This window comes from Lytechinus variegatus, chromosome 9, assembly GCF_018143015.1.
Source record: "Lytechinus variegatus isolate NC3 chromosome 9, Lvar_3.0, whole genome shotgun sequence".
Lineage (NCBI taxonomy): Eukaryota > Metazoa > Echinodermata > Echinoidea > Temnopleuroida > Toxopneustidae > Lytechinus > Lytechinus variegatus.
In genome coordinates this window covers 16,171,590-16,198,702 of record NC_054748.1, presented here as the reverse complement: position 1 = coordinate 16,198,702, position 27,113 = coordinate 16,171,590, and the positions used below count along the sequence as shown (strand labels likewise).

The 27,113-nt window shown below is 36.0% G+C and overlaps 1 protein-coding gene across 1 annotated transcript; it reads right to left on the bottom strand.

Moving 5' to 3' along the window:
* Window positions 1-308: 308 nt before the first annotated feature.
* On the bottom strand, window positions 309-25,828 carry LOC121421106 (transmembrane 7 superfamily member 3-like). The gene is made up of 10 exons (XM_041615739.1): window positions 25,675-25,828; window positions 22,205-22,528; window positions 19,741-20,027; window positions 18,231-18,405; window positions 17,701-17,787; window positions 15,740-15,820; window positions 14,964-15,116; window positions 12,686-12,783; window positions 4,614-4,776; window positions 309-1,984 (listed from the first exon to the last, which is right to left on the bottom strand). Exons 1-10 carry the CDS (start codon window positions 25,757-25,759, stop codon window positions 1,728-1,730), a joined length of 1,710 nt encoding a protein of 569 aa, XP_041471673.1. The 5' UTR covers window positions 25,760-25,828; the 3' UTR covers window positions 309-1,727.
* Between the last annotated feature and the right edge of the window lie 1,285 nt (window positions 25,829-27,113).

Genomic DNA, 27,113 nt, shown 5'->3' with positions numbered 1-27,113 from the left:
TGAGATTAAATAGGAAGATGAATATTCATGAAGAGTTAATTCATTCATGTATTTTGTATTAAACAAGGATGCCAAGTCAGAAGATATTTTACTTGGGGCTAATCAAATGAATATTCATGTCATATTAGTCAGAATCCTTGCATATTCATGAACTATTAGTTCCAATCACATTTTAACATTCATGGAATATTAGGCCAAATCAGATGAATATTCATGAGTTGTCCAAATAAAAATAAATTATTCATTCAGTACTTCTCTAAATCACATGAATATTCATAAACCAATGGAAAAAAATCATGAATATTCAAGGAAAATATTAATCCCAGTAACCCGAATATTAATAAATTATTCCAAAGTAGATTTGATAGCATTCATGCAATTTTAGTCTAAATCACATGAATATCCATGAACTATTACTCCAAACCACATACATGAAAATAAATTAGTTATCCGAGTTGGTATCTATATAAAAGATAAACAGAGTTTTATTAAGCTGTAAATCAAATGTAAAAATATTATTTGCTCATTTTGGAGAAAAATGGGAATCTCAATTTGTCGGACACACTTCAAAGGCATACCCTAAGTTTTCAGAACATCTAATGATGATAAATGATTATTAATGGAAGGAATGTATAAAGAACTACATGTACATATAAAGTGTAGATAGTTTTACCTCAAATTGAGGAAAATGAGCTAATACTTTCATCAAGTATTCCAGCGATGTAAAAAGTAAATTGCCAAATGGTCTACATCCGCTTTGTCTATTTTCCATTTGGTATCATCCGACATGGTCTAACCTATTTGTCTAATCAGTGTTTGCTTTAGTTCCATTTAGCCCAGTTACAATGTTACATGAACCTATAAGCCTAATTTCCAGTTAGGCTATACCCATAGAGTGTTATAGCAATAAATTAAAAATGCATATTTTGGTCTGCAAATTTCTCCCTCTTTTTTTTGGGTGGGGGTGGGGTGGGGTGTGGTATTAGACTACCAGGGAAGTAGACCAACTGCTCATAGACAAGGGAATATAGACCGATCTCACATAGCAAGGTCTTTCACTATTGAAAGTAGACCAAATGTATTTAGCCCATGAGATATTAGACTGAGAAGTGCTCTAGATCAAGACAATATCAACCAATCTCACATAACAAGGCCTTTCATTAATCTACAATGAATTCATAGTAGACCAAATGGATTTAGCCCATGAGATATTAGACTGAGAAGTGCTCTAGATCAAGACAATCTCACATAACAAGGCCTTTCATTCATCTACAATGAATTCATAGTAGACCAAATGGATTTAGGCCATGAAATATTAGACTGAGAAGTAGTCTAGACCAAGACAATATCAACAATCTGGGTCTTTCATTAATCTGAAATTAATTGATATGTAGTAGACCAAATGGCTTTAGCCCATGTGATATTAGTACCTAAAAAGTAGACCAAGTGCTCATAGACCCAGGGAATATAGACCAATCTCACATAGCAAGATCTTTCACTATTGAAAATAGACCAAATGAATTTAGCCCTTGAGATACTAGACTGAGATATAGTGTAGACCAAGACAATATTTACCAACCTCACATAACAAGGTCTTTCACTAATTTACATTGAGTTGAAAGTAGACCAAATAGCTTTAGCCCATTTGATATTAGACTCTCTGAGAATTAGACCAACTGGTTGTAGACCATATAGTATAAAACTATCTCACATAGCATTCTTTTTCACTAATCTACAATGAGTGGATTCCTGTCGTCATCGCCCGCGTTCACGTTTCCCGCAGGATCCTCCAACACGCGTTGCTGGCCTTGGCGCTCTCGATCCTCGTAGCGGTTACGATTCCTCATCGCCTTCTCGTGGTTACGCTTCAGCAGGTTCTCCTTGTAACGACAGAGTGGGAAGTCACGTCGCCCTCTAGTGAGTCGACGCTGAACAAGAACACCGGCTACGATCAGTACAAACCATAAGCCTATCAGGAAATAATCTGGATATGTTCAAAAGAAGAAAACATAATAATTGAATCATTGCTTTGACAAACAAGTGACAAGCGCGATAAAATACAAGCAATTCAATTCAATCTAAAAAAGTTTGGTATTTCTTTTACTTCAGCATACACACCCTACTGAATTTCAAAACCATGTATCCATGAAATTGAACAGTGTAAATTGGAATTAGCATGAAGTATTTCTTATCCCTCATTCTTCATGTCGCAATTACACTTCATATTCATCAATATCATTGATGTCTTCTGTAACTGTGGTTTCAGTTTCAATCGATAATAATAATAATACATTTTTATAGCGCCTATTGGAATTTTTGTCAGGAGGTAGTGGGGAGGGGGAAGTTGCCCCCTATGAGGCTACATGACCTAGAGGGTGTTTCATAAAGATTTAAGTATGATTTAAGTCACACTTAACCCTAAATAGACTGGGCTATTTCAACGCCTAAGAAGACTGGGGGGGCTGATTCAGCCCCCCCTTATGATCTCGGCCGTCGATCGCGCGATCGCGACGAAAATTGGCACACGCGTTACCCATGGCATTATCTACAAAACTATAACATCAAATTCTGCAAAAATCTCATTGCTCATTAATTATGCTAATTTATGCGTAAAATCATAAGTTTGCTCTAATTAAATAAATAATGCCCCTGAAATGCTAATTTTTGTTTCACATACTCTAAATAGGCATCTGATCAACTTGATTTTAAAAAAAATTCAAAATCACATTTATTTTCTTATGTATTCTATTGTTTTCTAAATTTCTTATGTATTTCTTTGTTTTTCGACTTTTTGTTTTTTATTGTTTTTTCAATGGAATTTGTCGGGGACTTTATTTTGACCATAAACAAGATAAAATTAATTGATTTTAAGCAGTAAAAGGAAAAATAATGATACATTTATGAATTTTGGCTAAGAACACTATTTGCATTGGATTTGTACACAAATTCACGTTTTTGAGTAATTTTGGGTCTGCATGCACTTACGAAATGTTGCGTAATTTTAGAACCGCGTACCCGGGGGTCACAATTTTGGTCTCAAAAGTTGCGCGAGACTTGAAATTAAAAAGTCAGCAAGGGACGCGGTCAAAAAATTTCGCGCGGCGGATTTATTGCGAAAAATGTCGAGGGGGGGGGCTGATTCAGCCCCCAGTCTTTTTAGGGTTAAATGCTGATGCGTACATGATACCGTAAGGAACTCGGTATTTAAGTGCGACACTAAGTCGTACTTCAATCTTTGTGAAACACCCCCCACGTTCATCTGTAAAATAACCTAGGCTTTACTGTACCCTGGTATGTATGATCTTATGAAGAACACCACCTAAAGACTTACCTAAAGGGTTCATCGGTACAATGACATGGGCTTCACTGTACCCTGGTATGTATGATCTAATGAAGAGCACCACCTAAAGACTTACCTAAAGGGTTCATTGGTACAATGACATGGGCTTCACTGTACCCTGGTATGTATGATCTAATGAAGAACACCACCTAAAGACTTACCTAAAGGGTTCATCGGTACAATGACATGGGCTTCACTGTACCCTGGTATGTATGATCTTATGAAGAACACCACCTAAAGACTTACCTAAAGGGTTCATCGGTACAATGACATGGGCTTCACTGTACCCTGGTATGTAAGATCTAATGAAGAGCACCACCTAAAGACTTACCTAAAGGGTTCATTGGTACAATGACATGGGCTTCACTGTACCCTGGTATGTATGATCTAATGAAGAGCACCACCTAAAGACTTACCTAAAGGGTTCATCGGTACAATGACATGGGCTTCACTGTACCCTGGTATGTATGATCTAATGAAGAACACCACCTAAAGACTTACCTAAAGGGTTCATCGGTACAATGACATGGGCTTCACTGTACCCTGGTATGTATGATCTTATGAAGAACACCACCTAAAGACTTACCTAAAGGGTTCATTGGTACAATGACATGGGCTTCACTGTACCCTGGTATATATGATCTTATGAAGAACACCACCTAAAGACTTACCTTAAGGGTTCATTGGTACAATGACATGGGCTTCACTGTACCCTGGTATGTATGATCTTATGAAGAACACCACCTAAAGACTTACCTAAAGGGTTCATCGGTACAATGACATGGGCTTCACTGTACCCTGGTATGTATGATCTTATGAAGAACACCACCTAAAGACTTACCTAAAGGGTTCATCGGTACAATGACATGGGCTTCACTGTACCCTGGTAAGTACGATCTAATGAAGAGCACCACCTAAAGACTTACCTAAAGGGTTCATTGTTACAGTGACATGGGCTTCACTGTACCCTGGTATGTATGATCTATTATAAAGAACACCACACAACGACTTACGGTACCTAAAGGGTTAATCGGTACAATGACATGGGCTTCACTGTACCCTGGTATGTATGATCTTATGAAGAACACCACCTAAAGACTTACCTAAAGGGTTCATCGGTACAATGACATGGGCTTCACTGTACCCTGGTATGTATGATCTTATGAAGAACACCACCTAAAGACTTACCTAAAGGGTTCATCGGTACAATGACATGGGCTTCACTGTACCCTGGTATGTATGATCTTATGAAGAACACCACCTAAAGACTTACCTAAAGGGTTCATCGGTACAATGACATGGGCTTCACTATACCCTGTTATGTAAGATCTATGGATAATGTTCAGCACAATGTAATGAAGAACACCGCCTCCATAGTAGCTAATGCCGGCTATGACAAGATAGCTTCCCCACACTGCACACGCAAGCATGCTCAGCTGAAAAAAACAAAAGAGAAATAAGAACATTATTCCGGACGGGGAAGGGGGTGGTTTTCACAAGTTACATGTAAGCATAATATTGATGAACACATGATCTTATTAATGTTACTGTTGTGGCGACACGTTCCGGTATGCTGTTCTATTTGTGATTCATTTTCTATGATCATTCCTATGTTTTATTATTGGTTTCCCTCTTTTCAATCCTTTGAGGCGTTTTGGGATACCTTTCCTTTCATAATTTTTTTAAAATCTTATCTTAAAGCTTGTGTATAGTTTTGGTAAATCCACCAAAATGCACCTATCACTATTCCAATTCATTGCTAGCTAATATGAATGGATATGCCCTATAACAGTTATGATGTGGAGGATATGAAATGAAAATGTGTTTTACAAGATAAATTTTGCGATTTTACATGGAAAATTTAACTTGATCGGGTCACCCGATCAAATTAAAATATCTGTGTGTTTTTGTCTTTCAATTAAATCCTATTCCAAATCATGGAATGGGCTGAAACTTTCAAGATATGTTCTTTGTCTGTAACTTTTGGATATCTAATCACTAAATTTATAAGATAAGTGCTTGAATGCCCATTTTTTAAATTTAAAACAAGCATCGCCGAGAGAGGGCGCTATATATCCAAGATTTGAATATTTGAAATTTTCTCAGAGAAGTGCAGTTGGAAAAAATATCTAACGGTCTCTACGCTTCAGTAAGACTGTCATATTAGATGATATTCGATTATCAATCACATTATTGACCCTTTACCAAAGCTATAGACAGGCTTTAATGCTTCATGATTATATTTGTATATTTATTTTCAAAATAATGCATGATATTTGTGTTTTCACATGTATTTATTATTGAAAGAAATAAATGAGAGTATTTTCACGCTCCCTAAAATCAAATCAAATTATATAAAAAGAATATGCAGTAGTGCACATCCTTTTAGCATGATTCTGACCAATGCAGTGATGTCTTTCATACCACACCCAACTGGGAAATTATATCAGGGGTTAGAGTATACAGTCTCATTTCTATAAATGTATATTTTAATAGTGCCTGAGTTGAGTCTTTGCTTGTAGACTAGGCTAACTCGATGTAACCATTAGGTGGAGTGACACACTATTTTCAGTTATGATGTCATAGCAACATCAATCATTTAAATTGCGGAAGTACGAAACTGAAACTCCAATTCTAGGATCAATTAATCTTTTTGTCTATAATAACAGCCAAATGTATTCATCCATTCAACTTCAAAATGGTGCCAGCAATTTGGTCGAAACTTCATGGCTACACTAATTCATTGCATCCTTAATATACAATGGTGGGATATGATTATGTTCAGATTTATGAAAACCATGTACACAGGCAACCAGAAATAAGATACTAATAGTGGTCTTTAAAGAGCCGGTGGTCTTTGTGAACAGGTTACTGTAATACAGTGAGACCTGTTGTTAAAGACCACTGAAAGACCAACAAAACTACTGGCCTTTAAAGAGTCAGTGGTCTTTATGAACAAGTTCCTGTAAGACAGGAGACTGTACTTCAGAGATGCCAAGTCCAAAGACCAGCTATGCGTGAGATTTTCTGTGAATCTGAGTGAGATCACAGACAGTGTGTACAATATGGGGATAGGCTGTGATAGTTGCGTGAGACAGAGATTTGAGGGGATGAACAAGAGTCCAAAATGCTTGAGTCTCACGCATAATGCGTGAGACTTGGTAGCTCTGGTACTTAAAGACCACCAAAAGAAGAAACAAACATTTATACTGCAGTGAGAACTATAAATACAGAGACTACCAAAATGAAAGACAAAAAGAGTGGTCTTTAATGAGCACATAGTCTGTACAAATATATAACATTACTGCATTGAGGACTGTACACAAAGACTACCGAAAGGAGAGACGAGAATAATGGTCTTTAAAGAGCAAGTGGTCTTTATGAAGAGGTTACTACAGTGAAGCCTGTCATAAAAGACCATAAAAAATAGAGGATACATGAATAGTGGTCTTTAAATAGCCAGTGGTCTTTATGACCAGGTTACTACAGTGAGACCTGTCGTTAAAGACCACCAAAAGGAGAGACAAGAATAGTGGTCTTTAATGATGCATTAATGCTGCAATAATCATATATAGCACATCATTAAATACATTTCCTCTCAATGTATGTATTCAAGTGAAACTTCAAATTACTTCACCATGGCAAGTCAGACTGAATGTTTTCATTCCCGGGATAGCTGCTGAAGTTGTTGAAAAAGATAACTCTTCAAGGTTTAGGGTTTTTCTAAAATTCAATAACACAATTAGTTTCGGAGCAATACTTTATCTGTATTATTTATTTTGTAATTATCTACGTTACTGTTAGAATATATATTTTTGTCATTACTACCTTGTAATGCATCGAAATTTGGCCTTAGCCGCAATGATGTCTTGAGTTTTATTAATAAACCATCTATCTATCTATCTATCTACATGTATATATATATCTATCTATCTATCTACATGTATCTATCTATCTATTTATCTATCTATCTAGATCAAAATATTTTAGTTTCTATATACAAATAGGCTATTAGTTATTCTCTGTATCAACAATGATAGGTTATAACACAGTCAATAAGTGACCACATGCATCCTTGTTCAGTTCACTCCCACTTTCAAAGGTGTGTTTATGGAAACGTTCCGATAACAATGAATGTTCTACAGTTTCTGTGAAGCTCACAATTGTGAAGGATTAATATATTATAATACATGTAGTTATCCCACTTGTTTTATATTCTAAGACTATTCTTAACACACAACGACACGTAGCCTTTTCCAGTTCACTCCCATTTTTAAAGGTGTGTTTAAGAAAAGGTTCCTAAAACAATGTCTGTGCTTCATTTTCTGTGAAGCTCATAATTGTGAAGGGTTAATATACAGTAATGTTTAATGTACAGTGTACATTAGGGTGTGCTCACTTTTGTTGAATAAAGCATGCAAAACCTACTAGATATAGATTAAAGGACAAGTCCACCCCACCAAAATTCAACAAGCATAACACTGAAAATTTCATCAAAATCGGATGTAAAATAAGAGAGTTTTGACATTTTAAAGTTTCGCTTCATTTCACAAAACAGTTATATGCACATCTCGGTCGGTATGCAAATGAGGGAACTGATGACATCACTCACTCACTATTTCTTTTATATTTTATCATATGAAATATGAAATATTTGGATTTTCTCATCATTGTCATGTGAAATGAAGTTTCATTCCTCCCTGAACACGTGGAATTCCATTATTTTAACATTCTGTGCTTCTGTGTATAATTCAAACAATAAAAAACAAAAGAAATAGTGAGTGACATCATCGACTCTCTCATTTGGATGTAACTGGCTCGTTCATATAACTATTTAACTAAAAATAAGCGAAACTTTGAAATGTCATAACTTTCTTATTTTACATCTGATTTTGATGAAATTTTCAGCATTGTGCTTGTCTGATTTTTCTCTATTGAGTCAAATCAACATTTTTCTGAGGTGGACTTGACCTTTAAGGATGAGTAATCGAGATGATAAATCTTGATTCTACATGTTTCGTTTTGAAATCATTACTCACTGCAGATAGTGTAGTTTAGCTTTAATGTTTGCTTATATTACATCAGGCTTCCTTAGAACTGTGAAGGATGATATACATTATGGTGCATTCACTTTATACTAGTTATAGATAAAGGATAATCGTGATGACAAATCTTGATTAAAGTTTTCTTTTGAAATCATTACTCACTGCAGATAGTGAAGTTTAGCTTTACTGTTTGCTTATGAAATATTACATCAGGGGGGTCGTTCACTTAGATTTAAGTATGACTTTGGTCGCACTTAAATGCCGACGCATATCTGAAATACAAAGTGCAATCTAATTGATCAATACACAGTAGTGCGTGTCCTCTTTATATGATCTTACCAATGCTGTCATGCCTTTTATATATCGCGCAATTAGACATTTAAGTGCAACTCTTTAAAAAGTCATACTTAAATCGAAACACCCCCCAAGTTTCCTTCTGTCTCAAACCTGCATGTACTACGCTTATTTAACCAAACGAGTCCTAAATATAGAATCATGTATTTCCTGTTGACTACAAACATGAATGTATATTACTGTAGCGTGTTTGAAATGTGGCCAATAATGTATCAATTAAAGAGAAATTCCAGTAGTTGCAGTAAAAACTGATTTCATGAGAAAGTCTGTAAAACAAGGCTTAATTGTCAGTATATCATCAAGGATCTAGATCTGGGGGGTGTTTCACAAAGATTTAAGTATGACTTAGAGTCGCACTTAAATGTCTAGTTGCGCGCAGTATAAAAGGCATGACAGCATTGGTCAGATCATGCCAAGAGGACGCGCACTACTGCGTATTGATCAATAAGATTGCGCGTTGCATACCATGTACGCGTCGACATTTAAGTGCGACCTAAGTCATACTTAAATCTTTGTGAAACAGCCCCCTGGTACAGTTACTTAAACTGAAATTTGTGAAATCTTGAAATCTACGCTGAAAAATGTTCACACCGAAGATCCCCAACACAGATAAGTGCACGTGGGATGATGTATAATTATTGCTTAGAGCGTCGGGCCCGACGCTCTACCCGAATCCTGTGCTTATTTGCTGATTTCTCAGCAATTACACAATTTCTTCCAGAATCCTTTGGCACATGCATTTAATTCATACAAACAGACACTTTGGTGGTCATTTTATTGGATTCTGTACGAACTCATTTTGATATCGTTACCAAAACTAGCATTTACCTTTAAGAGATGAAATCATATTCAAATACCATGACACAGGAAATTCACAGAATTATCACATACCATATGAAAGGGATGTTCGCATGTCATGTCACAAAATCAATACCATAAAAATGCATAGCTCTGTTCATACTATTGGATGAATTTAGTCCAATCCTCACTTGTACATGTATGTTACTAAATTAAATATACATTTCTTATTAGAGAGTTTTGCGGTTACACCATGTCTAGGTTAGTCCTGAAAAGGACTGTTTATCTTTCTGGATATAGTTCTGAAAAGAACTCTTTTCTCGACGTTTCGGGGAGACAAGCTTTGCTCTTCCTTCAAAGCTCATATACATGTATATATTTTTTTTATCGAAACAATTTTTCTTTTGTAAAGTACTCCTTTAATCTAAGTCTATTTGTGATGCAGACACAGGATGTACTACTTTCACTTCTACAGTTCCTTGTATGCAGGAAGTCTAAACTAGGATATCTTGGGCCGTTTCCTACAAGTTCTCTTGTTTCTTTAATAGAAGTCTTTCCAAGACAAACAGACCATTATTTACTTTATATACATGTATACAGTGCGTCCCAGAAAAAACGAAACCGAGATTTAGCGATCATTTATCATTACTTAATCATAAATAAAATAGACAAATGACCTACCAATTTAAAGCTTAGAATCTCCTCTTTCATCTGATATTACTTAGATTATTTCTCAATCACGCATGAGTGAGCAAAAACAATTTGAAAAAAGGATACCAAAAACTCATTTGGCGGGGGGTATCTGGGTTTCAAAAAGAAAACCACATTTTTGAAAAGTTCAATATCTCCTCTTTAATTTGATACCTAAATTACAGAAAATGGTCAAGAAATAACAAAGTTCTGGTCATTTAAAATAAGGCTTGAATTTCAATAATTGAAAATGAAAGAGGAGATTCTCAGCTTTAAATTGGTAGGTCATTTGTCTATTCTATTTATGATTAAGTTATGATAAATGATCGCTAAATCTCGGTTTCGTTTATTCTGGGACGCACTGTATAATGTACATAGCTTGAATAGGGCAAAATAGATATACACAGAGTTGCCAACCTTTAAAAGTAAATAGTAATCCAGAAGCTCATAGGTCATAAATTTGGCATAAAAGTAATCATTTCATATTCGCCATCTGGTATGAATTTATTTGAAATGGTCATATAAAGAACCAATTCCTGAACAAGAAATGAATCCTCTTTTCAAGCTCAGATCCAGAATCGCTTCTGGTACTCTCTCTTTTGTGTAAATCCATGATAAATCCGAGAGGAAAAAACCCCAAAAGATTTGAGTCAGTATTTCGGTTTCCTTGTACACTGTACATATATTTATTTATCATCATGACCACCTACATGTATAGGTGGACATATAAATATTTTTGTTGTTTTCTATGGGCAGTCATTTTACATACAGTTGAGGCCAAAAGTTTACATACACCCATGGAATTCAGTGAAATTTGTTATCTTGCCAAACATCGTAAAATTTACTATATCTTCAGAAATATAAATACTACCACGACGAATCTGGTATCAAATGAAAGATTGTATTAAGCTCTTTCACATGATTGGAGTGCCGATGGGATTAATGTATATTTCAGGTGGAAATTTCTTTGAAGAAAAAAAGTAAAAAATGTATTCTATTCTTTGTTATTATATTTTTAGACATCGTTTTATACAAATATATAAATGTCAAATCTATGATTTATATTATATTTCTATCATGATATATCACCACTGAGGAAAAACGTGTAATCAGAAATGTTTGTGTTGATAAATAACTAGCACAAATATGAAAAAAAAATTATCAAGTTTTTATTTTTAATTTGTTTAAAATACATGTATGAAGATTTTTTGGGGAAAAATGACACCTTAATATTTTTCAGCTCCTGATGACAAAGCAATGTGATGAAGGGGCATGATATACTCATTTGTTTGATATCAAATTTGTCATGATAGCACAAATATTTTACAAGTTTTACAATAAATTTTATGATATTTGGCAAGTGTTGACTTTTCTTCAAATTTTCTGGGTGTATGTAAACTTCTGGCCTCAACTGTACATACAGGTTTTACTACAGAGGGTTTCACAAAGCGAACAGTGATTTGACCAAAGTCTTAAAGGGATGGTCTGGGCTGCAAATATTTATATCTAAATAAATAGAGCAAAATTCACAGAGCAAAATGCCCGAAATTTCATCAAAATCGGATAAAAAATAAAAAGATGTTGAATTTTTTAATTTTATCAATATAAAATCCATTAGGTGGGCTGATGATGTCACATCTCCACTTTCCCTTTTCTTATCTTTTTACATAAAATCATAAATGTTTCATTTTTTCATACATGTGCAAGTGATGATGATTAAGTGATGATGATTAAATCAAGTTGCGGCAGTACATGTAAATAACCCTCCCAAATTGCACCTAATCAGTTTTCAATCCAATTGTTTTAGTTCTTGGTAGAAAAACTTTAGATAAACCTAATTTCATATGATAAAAATATAAAAGAAAAAGTGGGGATATGACATCATCAGCCCATCTAATACATATTTACAACAACATGCCTAGAACCGTTTCACCGGAATATTGCAAATCTTTAAAATTCAATAACTTTGTTATTTGTTATCCGATTTTTATCAAATTTTTAGCACTTTGCGTGTGGAAGAGCCGTGGTGTAGTGGTTCTGACTCTCGCCTTGTAAACAGAGGGTCGTGTGTTCGAATCCCACCGTGGTCTAGCGTCCTTTGGCAAGGCGTTAATCCACACTTTGCCACTCTCGACCCAGGTGCTAAATGGGTACCCGGTAGGATGCGAAAGATATTGTATGTTTGATTTTGCCAGCGCCATAATGAGGCTGCGATGAATGCAAGGAATGCTCCCCAGGGAGTGGAAATTGTGCACTTTTCGTGCGGGATTGAAATGAATCCAATGACCGGGGTAATAATATGCTGTAACGCGCTTTGGGCAATCCTGGGAAAAGCGCTTTATAAAAATTGGCTATTATTATTATTTGCTTTGTGAATTTTACTCTATTTATTGAGATGTAAATATCTCCAGCCTTGACCATCCCTTTAATTCTTAAAAAATAAACTGTCTATACTTACAAACTTTGAGAATGCGATGAGGATTACTGGAATGATCATAACCCCACACATGTATGCCATACCATAGGCTACTGACTTATACCAAACAATCAAATTTCCTATAAACAGAGAGAGAGAAGAAAAAAAAAACAACCAAAAAATAAAAACAATTGTAACTACATGTACAAGTATATCTCATGAAGCCACATCAATATACTAATGACTTGAAGAGAGAGAGAGAGAGAGAAATGGTTGTAACTACATGTACACAAATATCTCCAAACGTATAAAAAAGCAATAACATTATACGAATGAGTTGTACCAAACAATCAAATTTCCTATAAAGAGAGAGAAGAAACAAGTGGAATGCCTCTGGCCGTCTCACCTGCATCACGCGGTTCAATATAGCAGCAGTGCTGACTTTGAATACTACTCTAACTCGCACAAGATGTTCAGTGATACATGGTTACTCTTATGTCCACTTTTTATGAACTAGACCAATAAACTTACAGAGATATGATGGTTATTCAACAAAAAAACCCAACATTGCCAAAGTTCACTGACCTTACATGACCTTTGACCTTGATCATGTGACCTGAAACTCGCACAGGATGTTCAGTGATACTTGATTACTCTTTATATGTACAAGTTTCATGGATCAGATCCATAAACTTTCAAAGTTATGATGGTAATTCAACAGATACCCCCGATTCGGCCAAAGTTCATTGACCCTAAATGACCTTTGACCTTAATCATTAGACCTGAAACTTGCACAAAATGTTCAGTGATGCTTGATTACTATTATGTCCAAGTTTCATGAATCAGATCCATAAACTTTCAAAGTTATGATGGGATTCAACAGATATCCCCAATTCGGCCAAAGTTCATTGACCCTAAATGACCTTTGACCTTGGTCATGTGACGTGAAACTCATGCAGGATGTTCAGTGATACTTGATTAACCTTATGTCCAAGTTTCATGAACTAGGACCATATATTTTCTAAGTTATGATGACATTTCAAAAACTTAACCTCAGGTTAAGATTTCGATGTTGATTCCTCCAACATGGTCTAAGTTCATTGACCCTAAATGACCTTTGATCTTGGTCATGTGACATAAAACTCTAATAGGATGTTCAGTAATACTTGATTAATCTTATGGCCAAGTTTTATTAACTAGGTCCATATACTTTCTAAGTTATGACGTCATTTCAAAAACTTAACCTCAGGTTAAGATTTGATGTTGACGCCGCCGCCGTCGGAAAAGCGGCGCCTATAGTCTCACTCTGCTTCGCAGGTGAGACAAAAAACGACCAAGAAATAAAAACAATTGTAACTACATGTACAAGTATATCTCATGAAGCCACATCAATATACTAATGACTTGAAGAAAGAGATAGAGAGAGAGCAACAGTTGTAACTACATGTACATGAATATCTCCAAACAAATAAAAAAGCAATAACATTATACGAATGAGTTGTACCAAACAATCAAATTTCCTATAGAGTAAGAGAGAAAAAACAGTTGTAACTACATGTACATGAATAGCTCCGCACATATATAAAGCCATATCAAACAATCATATTTCCTGAAAGAGAAAGAGAAAAATACAAAACAGTTTTACTAAACATGACTCTACATCTCTGCACACATGTTAAGCCATATCATTATACTACTGACTTGTACCAAACAATAACATTTCCTATCAAAGGAGAGAGAGTTGGAAAACCCCTCCAAATTGTAATAGCATTTTATTTTAAATTATCATAAGTTTGATTACTGCAATTAAAACACACTTTGACTATGATTTGCAATTTGGATAAATACCTACTAATTAGAGGATATTTTTCTTTTCAGGGGTATTACGAGACCTTTGCTTTCATACCAGTTGGCACAATACCCTGGGATGGTATTCTGAGGTAATTTTATCTTAAAAACATTTCATTTGATCTTCAACACTGAAATTAGTATTGTGAGATGGCATTTTCTCTCTCAGGAAAATTTTCAATTTTCGTATGATATGCAACAGAGAAGTGCCTGCGCAGATATTGCGTATCTAACAATGGCAACGTGGATGACGTGCTTGCGCAAATGTTACTTTGAAGAAAATAAACTTAAAATAGGGTGGGGGTTATTTTATCTCTGTAACCTTCATTTCAGCAATATTTCTTGGTGAATTAGCTCCAAATGTTGACATACAAATATAGAAAAATTATATAGTCATCGAGAGTACCACCATTCCAGTAGAATTAGTAATTACTAAGACGTTTTGACCTATTGAAAGGAGGCTGTGACTCACCGAAGGGAGTGAAGAAGATGATAGCAGAGAAGAGGAATCCAAGGTTCAACGACACCCACATCATTATGGGAAGGACGTAACCGAAGCGCCACCACAAGGCCAACCACATACAGCCACCAGGAATACCCATGGTCAGAGAAATCAACAAGATTACTGCAATAAAATATAATAACATTAATCATAGTAATAAAAATGATTAGGGATATACATGTATAGCTGTCTCACTGTGACAAAAGCATGCATCAGCATTGCACGTTTTATACACGCGCCCGATACGCCCTAAGTTAAGCGTAATGTATACAGGAAATCTGCGTAAACCATGGATTCAACCGTGGGTTTTCAAAACCACCTATGTGGATTTGGGCCATTGAGTTTATAGCCAGTAGCATACATGCAAGAATGACATGCACTGATGAAAAATCATAGAAATTATACATTAAATGTTTGATACAATGATGTACGGAAATGTAGTGAAATAGGTGTGTTGGAAAGGTCAAGGTCCAGAGTTAGGGTAAGGTTTTAGGATTTAATTTAGGATGTACAAGGTCATTAAGGTGGGGCTCATACACATACTCTGTATACATGTCTTATCATAAATTACAATACACATGTAGGTGTGTTAAAAAGAATTCATATTTAGGGGAAGGTTAAAGGATATGATTTAGAGTTATGACCACTGTGAGTTGCATTGGGCAAAGTTGGGCAAATATCTTATCATAAACAAACAACATATGAAATGCGTTAATGCTAAGTTGATAAAGATTGATTGGCTTTACCATCTTGAGTGAGGGCGGTGTTTGCAGACAGAATCATGATCGAGAAGAGACAGAATGGAAGATATCCAAAGAATACAATCTCTGTATAAAGAAGGAAAAAAGAAAATCAATGTCACCTACAAATTCTGAGATATTTTAACGCACAGTTAATGGTGCACAATTGCAGGATAATGACACCAAAGACAGTCTTCTGCGTTGTGTAGATATTAATACTATTTTAATCTTGTCTTGGGTGAAGTCGGCACATGCAGACTTGCTGTACTCCGCCAACTTTATTGATGCGTGTGAGATCGCCAAGTAAGCAGGTCACTTACATGGTTTTTGAGTGATTTTGGATTTGAAAGGGTCCAATGAGTTTATCGATGTTGTGTCCATGTTTAAAGGAGAACGAAACCATTGGAACAAGATAGCTTGTGTGAAAACAGAAAAATCAAAGAAACAGATCAACGAAAGTTTGAGAAAAATTGGACAAATAATGAGAAAGTTATGAGCATTTGAATATTGTGATCACTAATGCTATGGAGATAGCAAATTGGCAATGCGACAAAGATGTGTGATGTCACTTGTGAACAACTCTCCCCATTACTTTAGTATATATTTCACTAGAATTGCCTCTTTTATCACATCTATCCATAAATCATGTGTTCTGTCTACATGAGGGCACGTAATACATATTTTTTAAGAATACATCATGGATAAAGAGTTTGTTTAATCATAAGAAGAAGCAAAAAGCGACATTTTGAGGGTATTTTATAGTCCACCAAAGGGAAAGTTGTTCATCAGTGACATCACACATCCTTGTCGCATTGCCAATGTGAGGATCTCCATAGCATTAGTGATTGCAATATTCAAATGCTCATAACTTTCTCACTATTTGTCTGATTTTTCTCAAACTTTCTTTATTCTTATTCTTTGATTTTTGTTTCTACACAAGCCTATTTGTTCCTAAGGTTTCATTCCCCTTTAACTCATTCCAATCTTTGGCAGTTCTAGGAAAGAAGCTGTATTTATGAGCATCCCTTTTGACTAATCATCCATTAATTTTTTTATACAAAAATGGAAAGCTATCCAAAATGTACAATCTCTGTATAAAGAAGAAAAAAAGTCAAAGTCACGGGCATTAACCTAAAAATATCTGGAATATTTTGACGCACAATGCAGAGCTACCAAGTCTCACGCATTATGCGTGAGACTCACGCATTTTGGACTCTTGTTCATCCCCTCAAATCTCTGTCTCACGCAACTATCACAGCCTATCCCCATATATACATTGTACACAATGTCTGTGATCTCACTCAGATTCACACAAAATCTCACGCATAGCTGGTCTTTGAACTTGGCATCTCTGACAATGGAGTGCAATCTCACGATCATGACACAAAAGATAGTCCCCTGGTTGGTGCGAACATTCATACTCTTTTAATCATCCAATACCCTTTTTGAGACAAAACAGAAGATATCTTAAACATAATACAATCTCTGTAAAAAGGAAAAAAAGACAATCAATATCACAGGCGTTAACCTTCAAAGGTCTGGGATATTTTGACGCATAATAGTGCACAACTGCAAGATCATGACACCAATGAAAATCTTCTAGGTGGTGCAAAGATTCATACTCTTTAATCATCCAATATTTTTTTCATACCAAGATGGAAAGCTATCCAAATGTATTTAAAGCATTTAACCACCCATGCATGATTGTTCACATGAAAATGTCATGTCATACTGGAAGACGAATATTGTCTGGTCATGTTTACATACAATAATTTGCCTTTAATCAAATATCTATATGGAATATTTTAACTTAAAGTGTCCTGGACTTTTTTGCGGAGTGTATATATACATTCACTATCACTGTTCATTCTAGCTGATAAAGAAGTTAAATACCCAATTGCCAACTCCTGATCAATAACTTTGGAAGGAATCAAGTTAGATGGTTACATGTTTACATGTACACGTACCTGCATGGAAGAAATGATGTCCTGAGAAGCAGATTATCCCTCCAATGATCATTGCTACAGCAAACACTACACCGTATAAAGGTTGAACTGCAGTAAGAGAAAGAGAAAAAAAAAACAATTGTTTTATATAAATTGTAGCTTAATAATCCCTTGTATAAAATAGGAATTCATTCATTTCATTTGTTTCACTTTCATTCAACAAAATATAAATCAAATAGATACAATCAAAACGAGTCAACATCATAAAAAAAATATACGAAGGTCATTAAATCAACTTGAAAAAGACATGAGTTACATGTATATAAAAAATAATCATGTGTAAAGGATTTGTGATTCATAATTTGTGAAAAATGGAGGATCCCACTAAAAAGCAAAGCTTGTATGATAGGGAATGGTAATGAATAGAGCACACATGCTATCCAACAAAAGTATACTTATATTGTACTCCCCTCATATACGACAGGGCAGGATATGTATAAATTATTAAAGCGGGAAATGGCCAACCCTGGCTAAATCCCAACCAGTCTTACCCCTTCCAGAGCACAGGCTCCCATGGTTATTCCCGCAGGCGTAGGTGACTGCCGGGGAGTAGGGTGCCATCTGGTTGGTCGTTGAATCTCTCGCTATCGCATTCAGGATAACGCCCCGTCCGTTGAACATCGCCAAACTCAGCTCCAGCTTGTCATTTTTGCCAAAAGTATGGATCTATATTGAATGAGAAGAACATTTATCCTGTGTCATTCAGACATGCAGTACTGTATGCATGGTGGGACTAAATGGGCACTGAGACTACGGCTCACCTTGTGACTAGTCTACGATCTGAGCCTGGACCAGTTGCATCATGCCTACTTCAGAAAAATATAACAAAATATATGTTAATGTTCGGGGTACAGAATGACTAGAACACTATCATCTTTCAAACTGTGTCTACTTGTTGTATGATATCATAGTAAGAAATAGTTTGGAGTAAAAGCCAAATTGGTTTCAAGTCATAATTGATTGTAATCCTGCAATGCCATTATGATACTGATATTGAATTTGATGATATTCTCTATTGAAGACAACTAATAATGCCTGAGGTCTTTTTATCTTTCTTTTAGATAGATAGATAAATGGTATTTATTGTGATAAAAATTCAAATAGCAGCCAAAGGCTGAATTGCATGAATTTGTACATAGTAAAATCTTAGTACACAAACAAGCGAAACAGTAAAAAAAATAACAAAGTATGCTAATGTATAATACTGGAAAGGGGATACAAAAGGAAAAGTATAGAGAGGGAGAAGTAATGTCAAATACAGGAATGGGGAAAGGTTAGGAGTAGACTAAATTTATATACCTTTAACATAATGCACATTTTAACATAAATATATATTTAACCAATTCTGAATGAATAACAATACATGTAGATTGAAGAGAGGATTGTATGAAATTACTTGCTTTGTAGAAAAGAAAAAAAATAAAGCTATTAGGTGAAACTGAAGGAGGAAAACATGTATAAATATTGTAAATGATACAGTAATCTGGGTTGGGATTGCACATACATTTGCACATAAAACAGAAATATACAGTGTTAATCATTGTCCTCATCAACATACATGTAAATCATGATTCATAACCTTATCGCCACCCATCTCTCACTATCCCTCTCCTCTCCCATTCGCTGCTTTCCCAAGCCCAGTACTCCCCCCCCCCTTTATAGCGATTTTTAAACAGGGTTCCCACAGAAATTTGAAAAGAAAAAGAATTCCATGACTAAATTGCTGCTTTCCATGACTTCCCGTGATGTCCCAGGAGTTATGTAGAATTTTGGATGCCACAAAACTGGGAAAAAAGGAAATCATGAACACCAATTAACAATAGCAGAGTATGATTACAGAGTATGAGAGTCGCGAGACACGACAAACTGGAAAGCTCCATAGCGAAGAGAAAAATGTATGCAATGACTTTTCCATTATTTTTCATAAATTTCCTGACTTTCCATGACCACAAACTTTTCCAGGATTTTCCATGACTGTAAGAACCCTGACTGTATGCTCACCTTTCTACCATGTTTCAGAATGCCTTCAACGGTCATCATCTTCTTCAAGTCGCTGAACAGAGAGTTCTTTGAATACTTGTTCCAGTCGATGAACAGGATATAAAAGTCATAGCGGAGCACGCTCTTTTTTGGATTGGAACCCGCGCAGGCAGGAGGATCTTTGTCGTAACCGACATTCGCCATGGAGAAAGTGACGTTGATGAGAACGTTCTCGACTTGATATGCTATCTTGAGGTTTGGATTGATCTGAAGGTTAGCTTCCATGTTACATCCACCGGGGACAGGCACTGAAAAGAAAACAAAAAAAATTGCGAAAGCTGCTACAGAATCAACAAAGGAAAAAAATAATAAGATGCCAAGTCGGTGAATCAGCTCAAAACCTAACAGCTGTGGGTCGGTCAATTGGAGGTGTAGACTACAGTAGTAATGACTTTTGATTATTAGTGTAGTTGCATAATTAGCTGTGTCATTTTCCCCTGCCACATGTTTTTCCTTCTTTCTTTCTTTTCTTTTAATCCCAAGTACAAACCATAAACAGAACACAATGCGCTTAGAAACATCAGTAGCAGGCGCCATATAAATGTTATGTATTATTATTATTACTATTAAAACAATATTGCTTTATATGCAGCCCTTTTGAAGCATTATTAATGTCTTGGAACATTTGTTGGCGAGCTCCCACGGAGTGGAGAAGGTGCATACATTGTGTGCTGGTATGCCGAGATCGGAGGACCGGAGTAATAATGTATCTGTGACGCGCTTTACAGAGACATTGTTCCGATGTATTTAAGTGCTATACAATAGTGGATTATCGTTATTATCATTCTACTTGTATGTTAAGCACTACATAATGTACATGTTGCATGTTGTTGAAAGTAGAAATTATTTGTTATAGGCCTACATGTACATGGGCAATTCCACAGGTTGGTCCAAATCATGTAACGTGAGTAAATGACACATTCCAAAGATTTGCCAGGAGCATAATAGAATTTCCCAAGTTTTGTTTTTATACAAAGGATAGTCAGACTGTGTATTTTGTTGTGATAAGGAGATGTTTAGTTCCTATCAATAATAATGGAGTTACAGCTCCAAGTATGAGTCAAGGTGTCTCCAAATGTAACGTGAGTAACCGTGGAATAGGCCACATGTAGATGGCTCAGAATGGAATACCAGATACTGTATATTCCAAGAGTTTGGGAAATATATTCCACAAATCGCTGAGTGGAATATTGACCCTTATAAGTTGAATATTTCTGGTATTCAATGAAAATAAAGCCATCATATACATGTATAAGTTTTTTTCTATTCCCCCACTCCCCCAAAAGAGGGAGAAATTTAACTATAGGCATGTCACCTATGATAGCACATATAAGTATGGCATCATCACTTTATAATTAAAGATCAAATACACAGAGTTTATTATGACGTCATCACATTATACAATACATTCATTGTTGTACGTGTTGTATATTTCATGCATTAGCGGATGCCCGACCAGACTTAAATACAGTTTCGTATCTCACATTTTGTACAGGAGCCTATGGGATATTTGTTATCCTTCTATGAATATATGCTCTAATATTCAACAGGCATTTTGACGCAGACCAAAATATGCGTTTTTAATGCATCGCTACAACACTACCGTTTCACGGAATGAGAAGATTCTTCTTCTATCCTACAGTAACTGATTCCTTTTTGTCTTTAACATTTTCATTGTGTGCTGTAATATCCTTTGCAAGTTCTTTATGGTGTAGTGCGCAGTTGTGCACACCTATGCCTTTCATTGTGAATAATCCCCTTTTCTGTTTTCATTAACTACTCAACTGAATGAAATTCTATTAAATATTCATGCAAAGAATATAATACTGATATAATGGATAATAAATGATAACATTAATAAATAATTCAATAATAGATGCAGGAAAATAAATAAATGTGTATTTGAATGAATGAACAAATGAACGAATGAACAAATAAATGAGTGAATGAATAAATAAATGTACAGCTGAATGAATGAATGACTGAATCAATAACATAATGAATGAGCAGAAGAATGAAACAATGAAAGATTGAATAAGTGATTAATGTGAATGATCGAATGAATAAATTTGTGATGAATGAAAAATTACTAATTGAAAGAATGAAGGAATGATCAAATGAATTAGTAATGAATGAAATAATGAGTTATAAATAAAAGCATATATATGAATAAAGGAAGGAATGACTGACATGGATGAATGATTATAAAATGAATGGTTGAATAAATGAATGAATAGCTATTATATGAATGAATGTATAAATGAACGAAATGGATGGATGAATGAATGGGTGGATGATGTGAATGAATGAAATGGATGAATGATTATTGAATGAATGGTTGAATAAATGAATGAACAAATAACGTGAATGAATGCATAAATGAATAAACAAATGAATGAAATAATGAAACATTTTTATAGCCTACCCGAGCTGTTGAACGGTGAATACAAAATCAGGGCTTCAGACGCAGTCTCGTTGTCGTTGGTCAGGCTCAAGTAACTCTGCATGGTGCCCACACGATTTGCGGGCCAAACCAAGCCCAGATGATCACCCATCACTGCATACGCAGGTCGTGGAGTGGCGTAAAGCGAGCCAGTCACATTAGAGTTCCATACATGGTACTGTATCAACACTGAAGTGTAGGTGACGTTCGGGAAGTGAGGGAAGGTGAGATTGAGGCACGTTAACTTTGGTAACGTCGTCGTCACGTTGTAGAGCGTGAATTCATCTGCTATGATCTGTAAGTGATCTGGATTGAAAACAAGAGGTCATAGGATAAAAGTTGGATAAAAAATGTTCTCGGCTTGGTATTAAGAGGTACTTTTCTAGTATCGAACAGAGTTGAAGATATGTGGGATAGTCTTCCTGTATGATCAATTATAGCCATGGCATGTTTTCCTTCAGCAAGAAATTTATCCACACTGTGCTGCACTCGACCGAGTGGAGATGTAAATGGGTACCGGCAGGCAGTAATTCCTCACAAAGCTGTGCGCACCAGAATCGGTAGACAAGCTTAGCTGGAGTAATATAGGAGTGCCTTGAGCCCCTAACAAGATAAGTGTGCTATACAAATCCTACATTATTTCATTTATCATTTATGAATTCTTTAAAAATCTGTATCACATGCTTTCATATAGAAAGAACACATGGTCTGTTCAAAGAACTGCGTCTTGCTCTATGAGCCAGTGTCGACAGTATTGTCCATATTGTATTTGTTTTTCTTCGGTTTTAGCATACACGTTTCTGACAGTCCTTTCTTGTGTTGTGTGTAAGAATATTTACATGCCTGTAATACCATGTTACCATACCACCAGAGGAGATAGCAGATCGATGGACAGGCACTCAACTCAAGCCTACATGTACAGCATCGTGGATTTAAAGTAAAATGTACCAGCACGGCAGCACATGTGGTGTGTGATCGCATTACCGACGAACCGGCTTGGAATTACAGTACCGAACATGCACATGTATTCATGAATCAGAATACAATTTCAAAGACAAAGTGCTTAAAACTTTGCAACATCCTTCCAAAGATCATTTAATTTGGAAAACAGGGCCGAAGGACATCTAATAAGTCCTTTCATGAATAACTTCCCTTTTTGATGTCTTGCTGAATCATGATGCAGATCATGATGATGCAGTTACAGGGAAATAAAACCCTTGGAACAAATGAGCATTGTTTGAGAACAATGAACAAACAAGAAAAAATTTGGAATTTGAATGCTAACTTAAAATCACTTAATGTTGAATGATCCTCCTATTAAAAAAACACACAAGGAAAAGACCAAAATGATGTTATATGAAAAGACAACCATTCCTATTTCCAGGTAGAACCTTGATTCAGAATGTTATTGTTAAAACTAAAACTAAAAAATCAATTAAAAAAGATCGATAGTCTGTCAAGTTGTCAATGCATCACAATACTGACATTCAAATCCTGATCCTTGACTTAGTGATATAATTTACATGTTAACGTTCATTCTCAGGGTTAAGTTACTCTCTATACCGTAATTATGATGTATGATTTATTGAAGAAACGTCTGCTAAAGTTACTCTCTATAAGAAATGTCTGCTAAACTTACTCTCTATAAGAAATGTCTGCTAAACTTACTCTCTATACCTGACGTTTCTTCACATCATGATATAGCATATGTATGACCCCGAGAATGATCGTTTACATGTATAAAGGTAGAATCCCCTTCGTTTCCACATTCCACCCTCAAACTACAAAGCTTGCCCAGACGGTTAAGAAAGAGTGGAGGTGAAATCACAGCTGACAAGCATCTCACTAAGGTCATGCCAAAGGCCCCGTTGCATGCACAGAGGCAGCCTCCTAGCCTTAAAAGATTGATCGTGAAGAGTCGGCTACCGGGACCCCCTCAACCAAAGGGTAACCAACCCTGTGGAAAAGCCCATTGTCAAATATATCCGCACATCATAACCGACAGCACAGTACACCTCCCTACTGGTTATGCAATCAAACCTCCCAACCACAACTGTGATTCAAGCAATATTCTGTATTGCTTACTCTGTAGCAAATGCCCAGATGTAACATACATTGGAGAAACCAGTACTAAATTTAGGACAAGATTCAATAAACACAGGTCTACTATCCGACAACATCGCGATGGTTTCCCGGTAGCTGAGCACTTCAAGTTCAACAGAGAAAATCACTCTAGTATACATTTCAGTGATCTCAAAATAGTTCTCTTCTTCGGAGGTTATAAATCCGCGGAAGAGAGGAAACTCGCTGAACTTAATTCGAGCTATTATTCAAAGCCGAAGTTTTCAGTATGGCCTAAACAAGGATAGAATTTTTGTAAATAATTTCAGGATGTTCCTCGTAGGTTTATTATTATTGCTCTATTCTCCACCATACATAATATGAACAGTTGATGTCAAGATAGAGTGATTTGGGAGGTCATTGTCACCTCCTTTTAACATAATTTATTTTCTTGATATAGGCCTATACCGGTAAGCCTTTATCCATTCCATTCTTGCACTTTCATGACTGTGATGGCGTCATAATAGTAGAGGCACTGGTCAGAAAATTGGGATCATCCCAGTTTACAGGGACTGTCTCAGTTTATAAGGATTTCTTCACACAAGAAATCTAGGAAAGTTCATTCACCTGTTGAGTGCCGACACCAATCAAGAGTGCTAGTCAATGTAAACATATCAGGTTTCGTAACAAGATTATTGGAAGACGGCAAGTCATAATAAAAAAAACGGTGAACTGGGGGGGAATTGAGGTCACTGAATTCTATTTTTAGCACTCTCAATTCCCCTAATTGCTGTCTTTGTCCCGTAGGAAGAAGTGAAGAAAAAACGTCCCCATAAACAAGGACAGTCTCAATTTATCAAGACACAATTTGTCTTGGTTTATAACGTGCCAGGATATCCTTGTTTTCTGGGACAATCCCAATTTTTTGACCAGCGCCTCTAATTCTCACGCGTTAATTTTGACAGCCTGCGCCTGCAATATGCTTTTCTTTATTATGATGGTGATGCTGTTTTGTGCACGGTCCCATATGACTACCACAATCATGAATGTTAGTATTTCAGTTCTTGTCATTACGAGCTTTCTTGTATGGATCCCTGAAGAAGACGTAGCCGTAGGCGTAGGTCTATGTTAAAACATCGAAAACTTGGGAGTTCAAAATAAACTCAGTTGGAACTAAGTACTTGCATTACCACTTTGCTTCATTAATATGTATATTTTACATCTAGGCCTAGTGCAGGCTAACGAAAAAATTATCAACGACGTTAGTCGTTACTAAGACATGTTCAATACCAACATCATCAACACTGATCAACAATGGCATGAATGGCATGCTGTCAACATTCACAGAACTCAGTTATCTCATTCTCAACTGTCACTCAGTCAGTTCTCACCTTGTGCGTCCGAACAGTCGTCTTGGAGCGAGAGCTCAGGTCCAAGAATAGCAAGAAACCAAAATGTGACCAAAATCGCCTTCATTTTAACTGAAAATATTTCGAGAAGGACGGCAGTTTTTTGGGGGTATTCAAAACGACTTAAATATGCATAGCGCATGCAAAGTGTATACCCTTGGCCTTGGCTTAAGCTTTCTGTTCGTTCTTCCGTGTTTAGTATTTTGGAAGTACCGTGCATGCACAGCGCGCGGGTCACGTGATGTGACTATGCTAGAACGGGAATTCCCCTAATAAAAAATATGCAACCCACCCAAAATCAAAGACCCCTTTTCCCGCATCACTATCAGTCATGGTGATGTGATAACACGCAGTTTACTTGTGTGTCGGGGGAGGGAAAAGATGGAAGGGGGAGCAGGCAATGGGCATCAGCTTCGGAGAATGCAACAGAATACAGAATTGAGAAATGAATAAATAAAAATAAACAATACCAAAATAAGCAGGCATGCATGAAAAGAACATGTACTTTATTTCTCCCTTTTTCATCTTTCTTGCCTGCGGCGCGCGCGGCCAGCACATTTTCCCATTCTTAAGATTTTTGTTGGAATCAAATGCCTGTCTAAGTATGACATCTGACAATTATATGGGGTATAAACACTGTTTGTGATGAATGTACCCTCTTTTCATTGTAATGTTTTATTACCGTATGTACCATCCTAGCTTGTACACCATTTTTTTTCTAATTACCTTGTACATTATTGTTATTATTTTGAATCATTCCAATCTTGTAAATATGTAATTATGTCAATTTATTTCAATAAAACATACAACAACAAAAATGAATTATTTTCTTAAGGTTGGGGACAAGCCATTGATATGCCCTCAACCCAGGGGCGGATCCGCAGGATTTTCAAAGGGGGGCGGGGCACATTTTCCATGAGAAAATATTGACAAGCAAAAAAAATGGTTTTCTCCCAAAATTGAAGGTCATTTCGTCACCCCAAAATTGCACAAGCCAAATAAAAGAGAGAAAAATTTAAAGGTTCTTACTTGTTTATGAACAGCATACTCCCATTAAAAAATAATGTTTGGTGTCACTTTCAAAAGGGAGAGGGGGGGTGCGACCCCCGCCCCGGAATCTGCCACTGCCTCAACTTGTGTTTGCATTTTATGTATGACTAATTAACTGGGGAGGCGCCAAGAGCACTTTAAAGAGTAAACAACAAATTTCTTATGAATTAATACAGGCCAAAATGTATCCCTTAGTTGTCTGAATTTTCTCACTGAATTGTAAGTTTGAGATGTGATTTTGTGATCTCATTTTCAAACAGCCTTAAATTTCCACTCCTTGTCTGATATATTTCATCTTGCAACATTCTATTTCTCCTTTCAAATAACTTAGTTAATTAACCAAGATTCGACTCCCTTTAAAGGTAAATGCT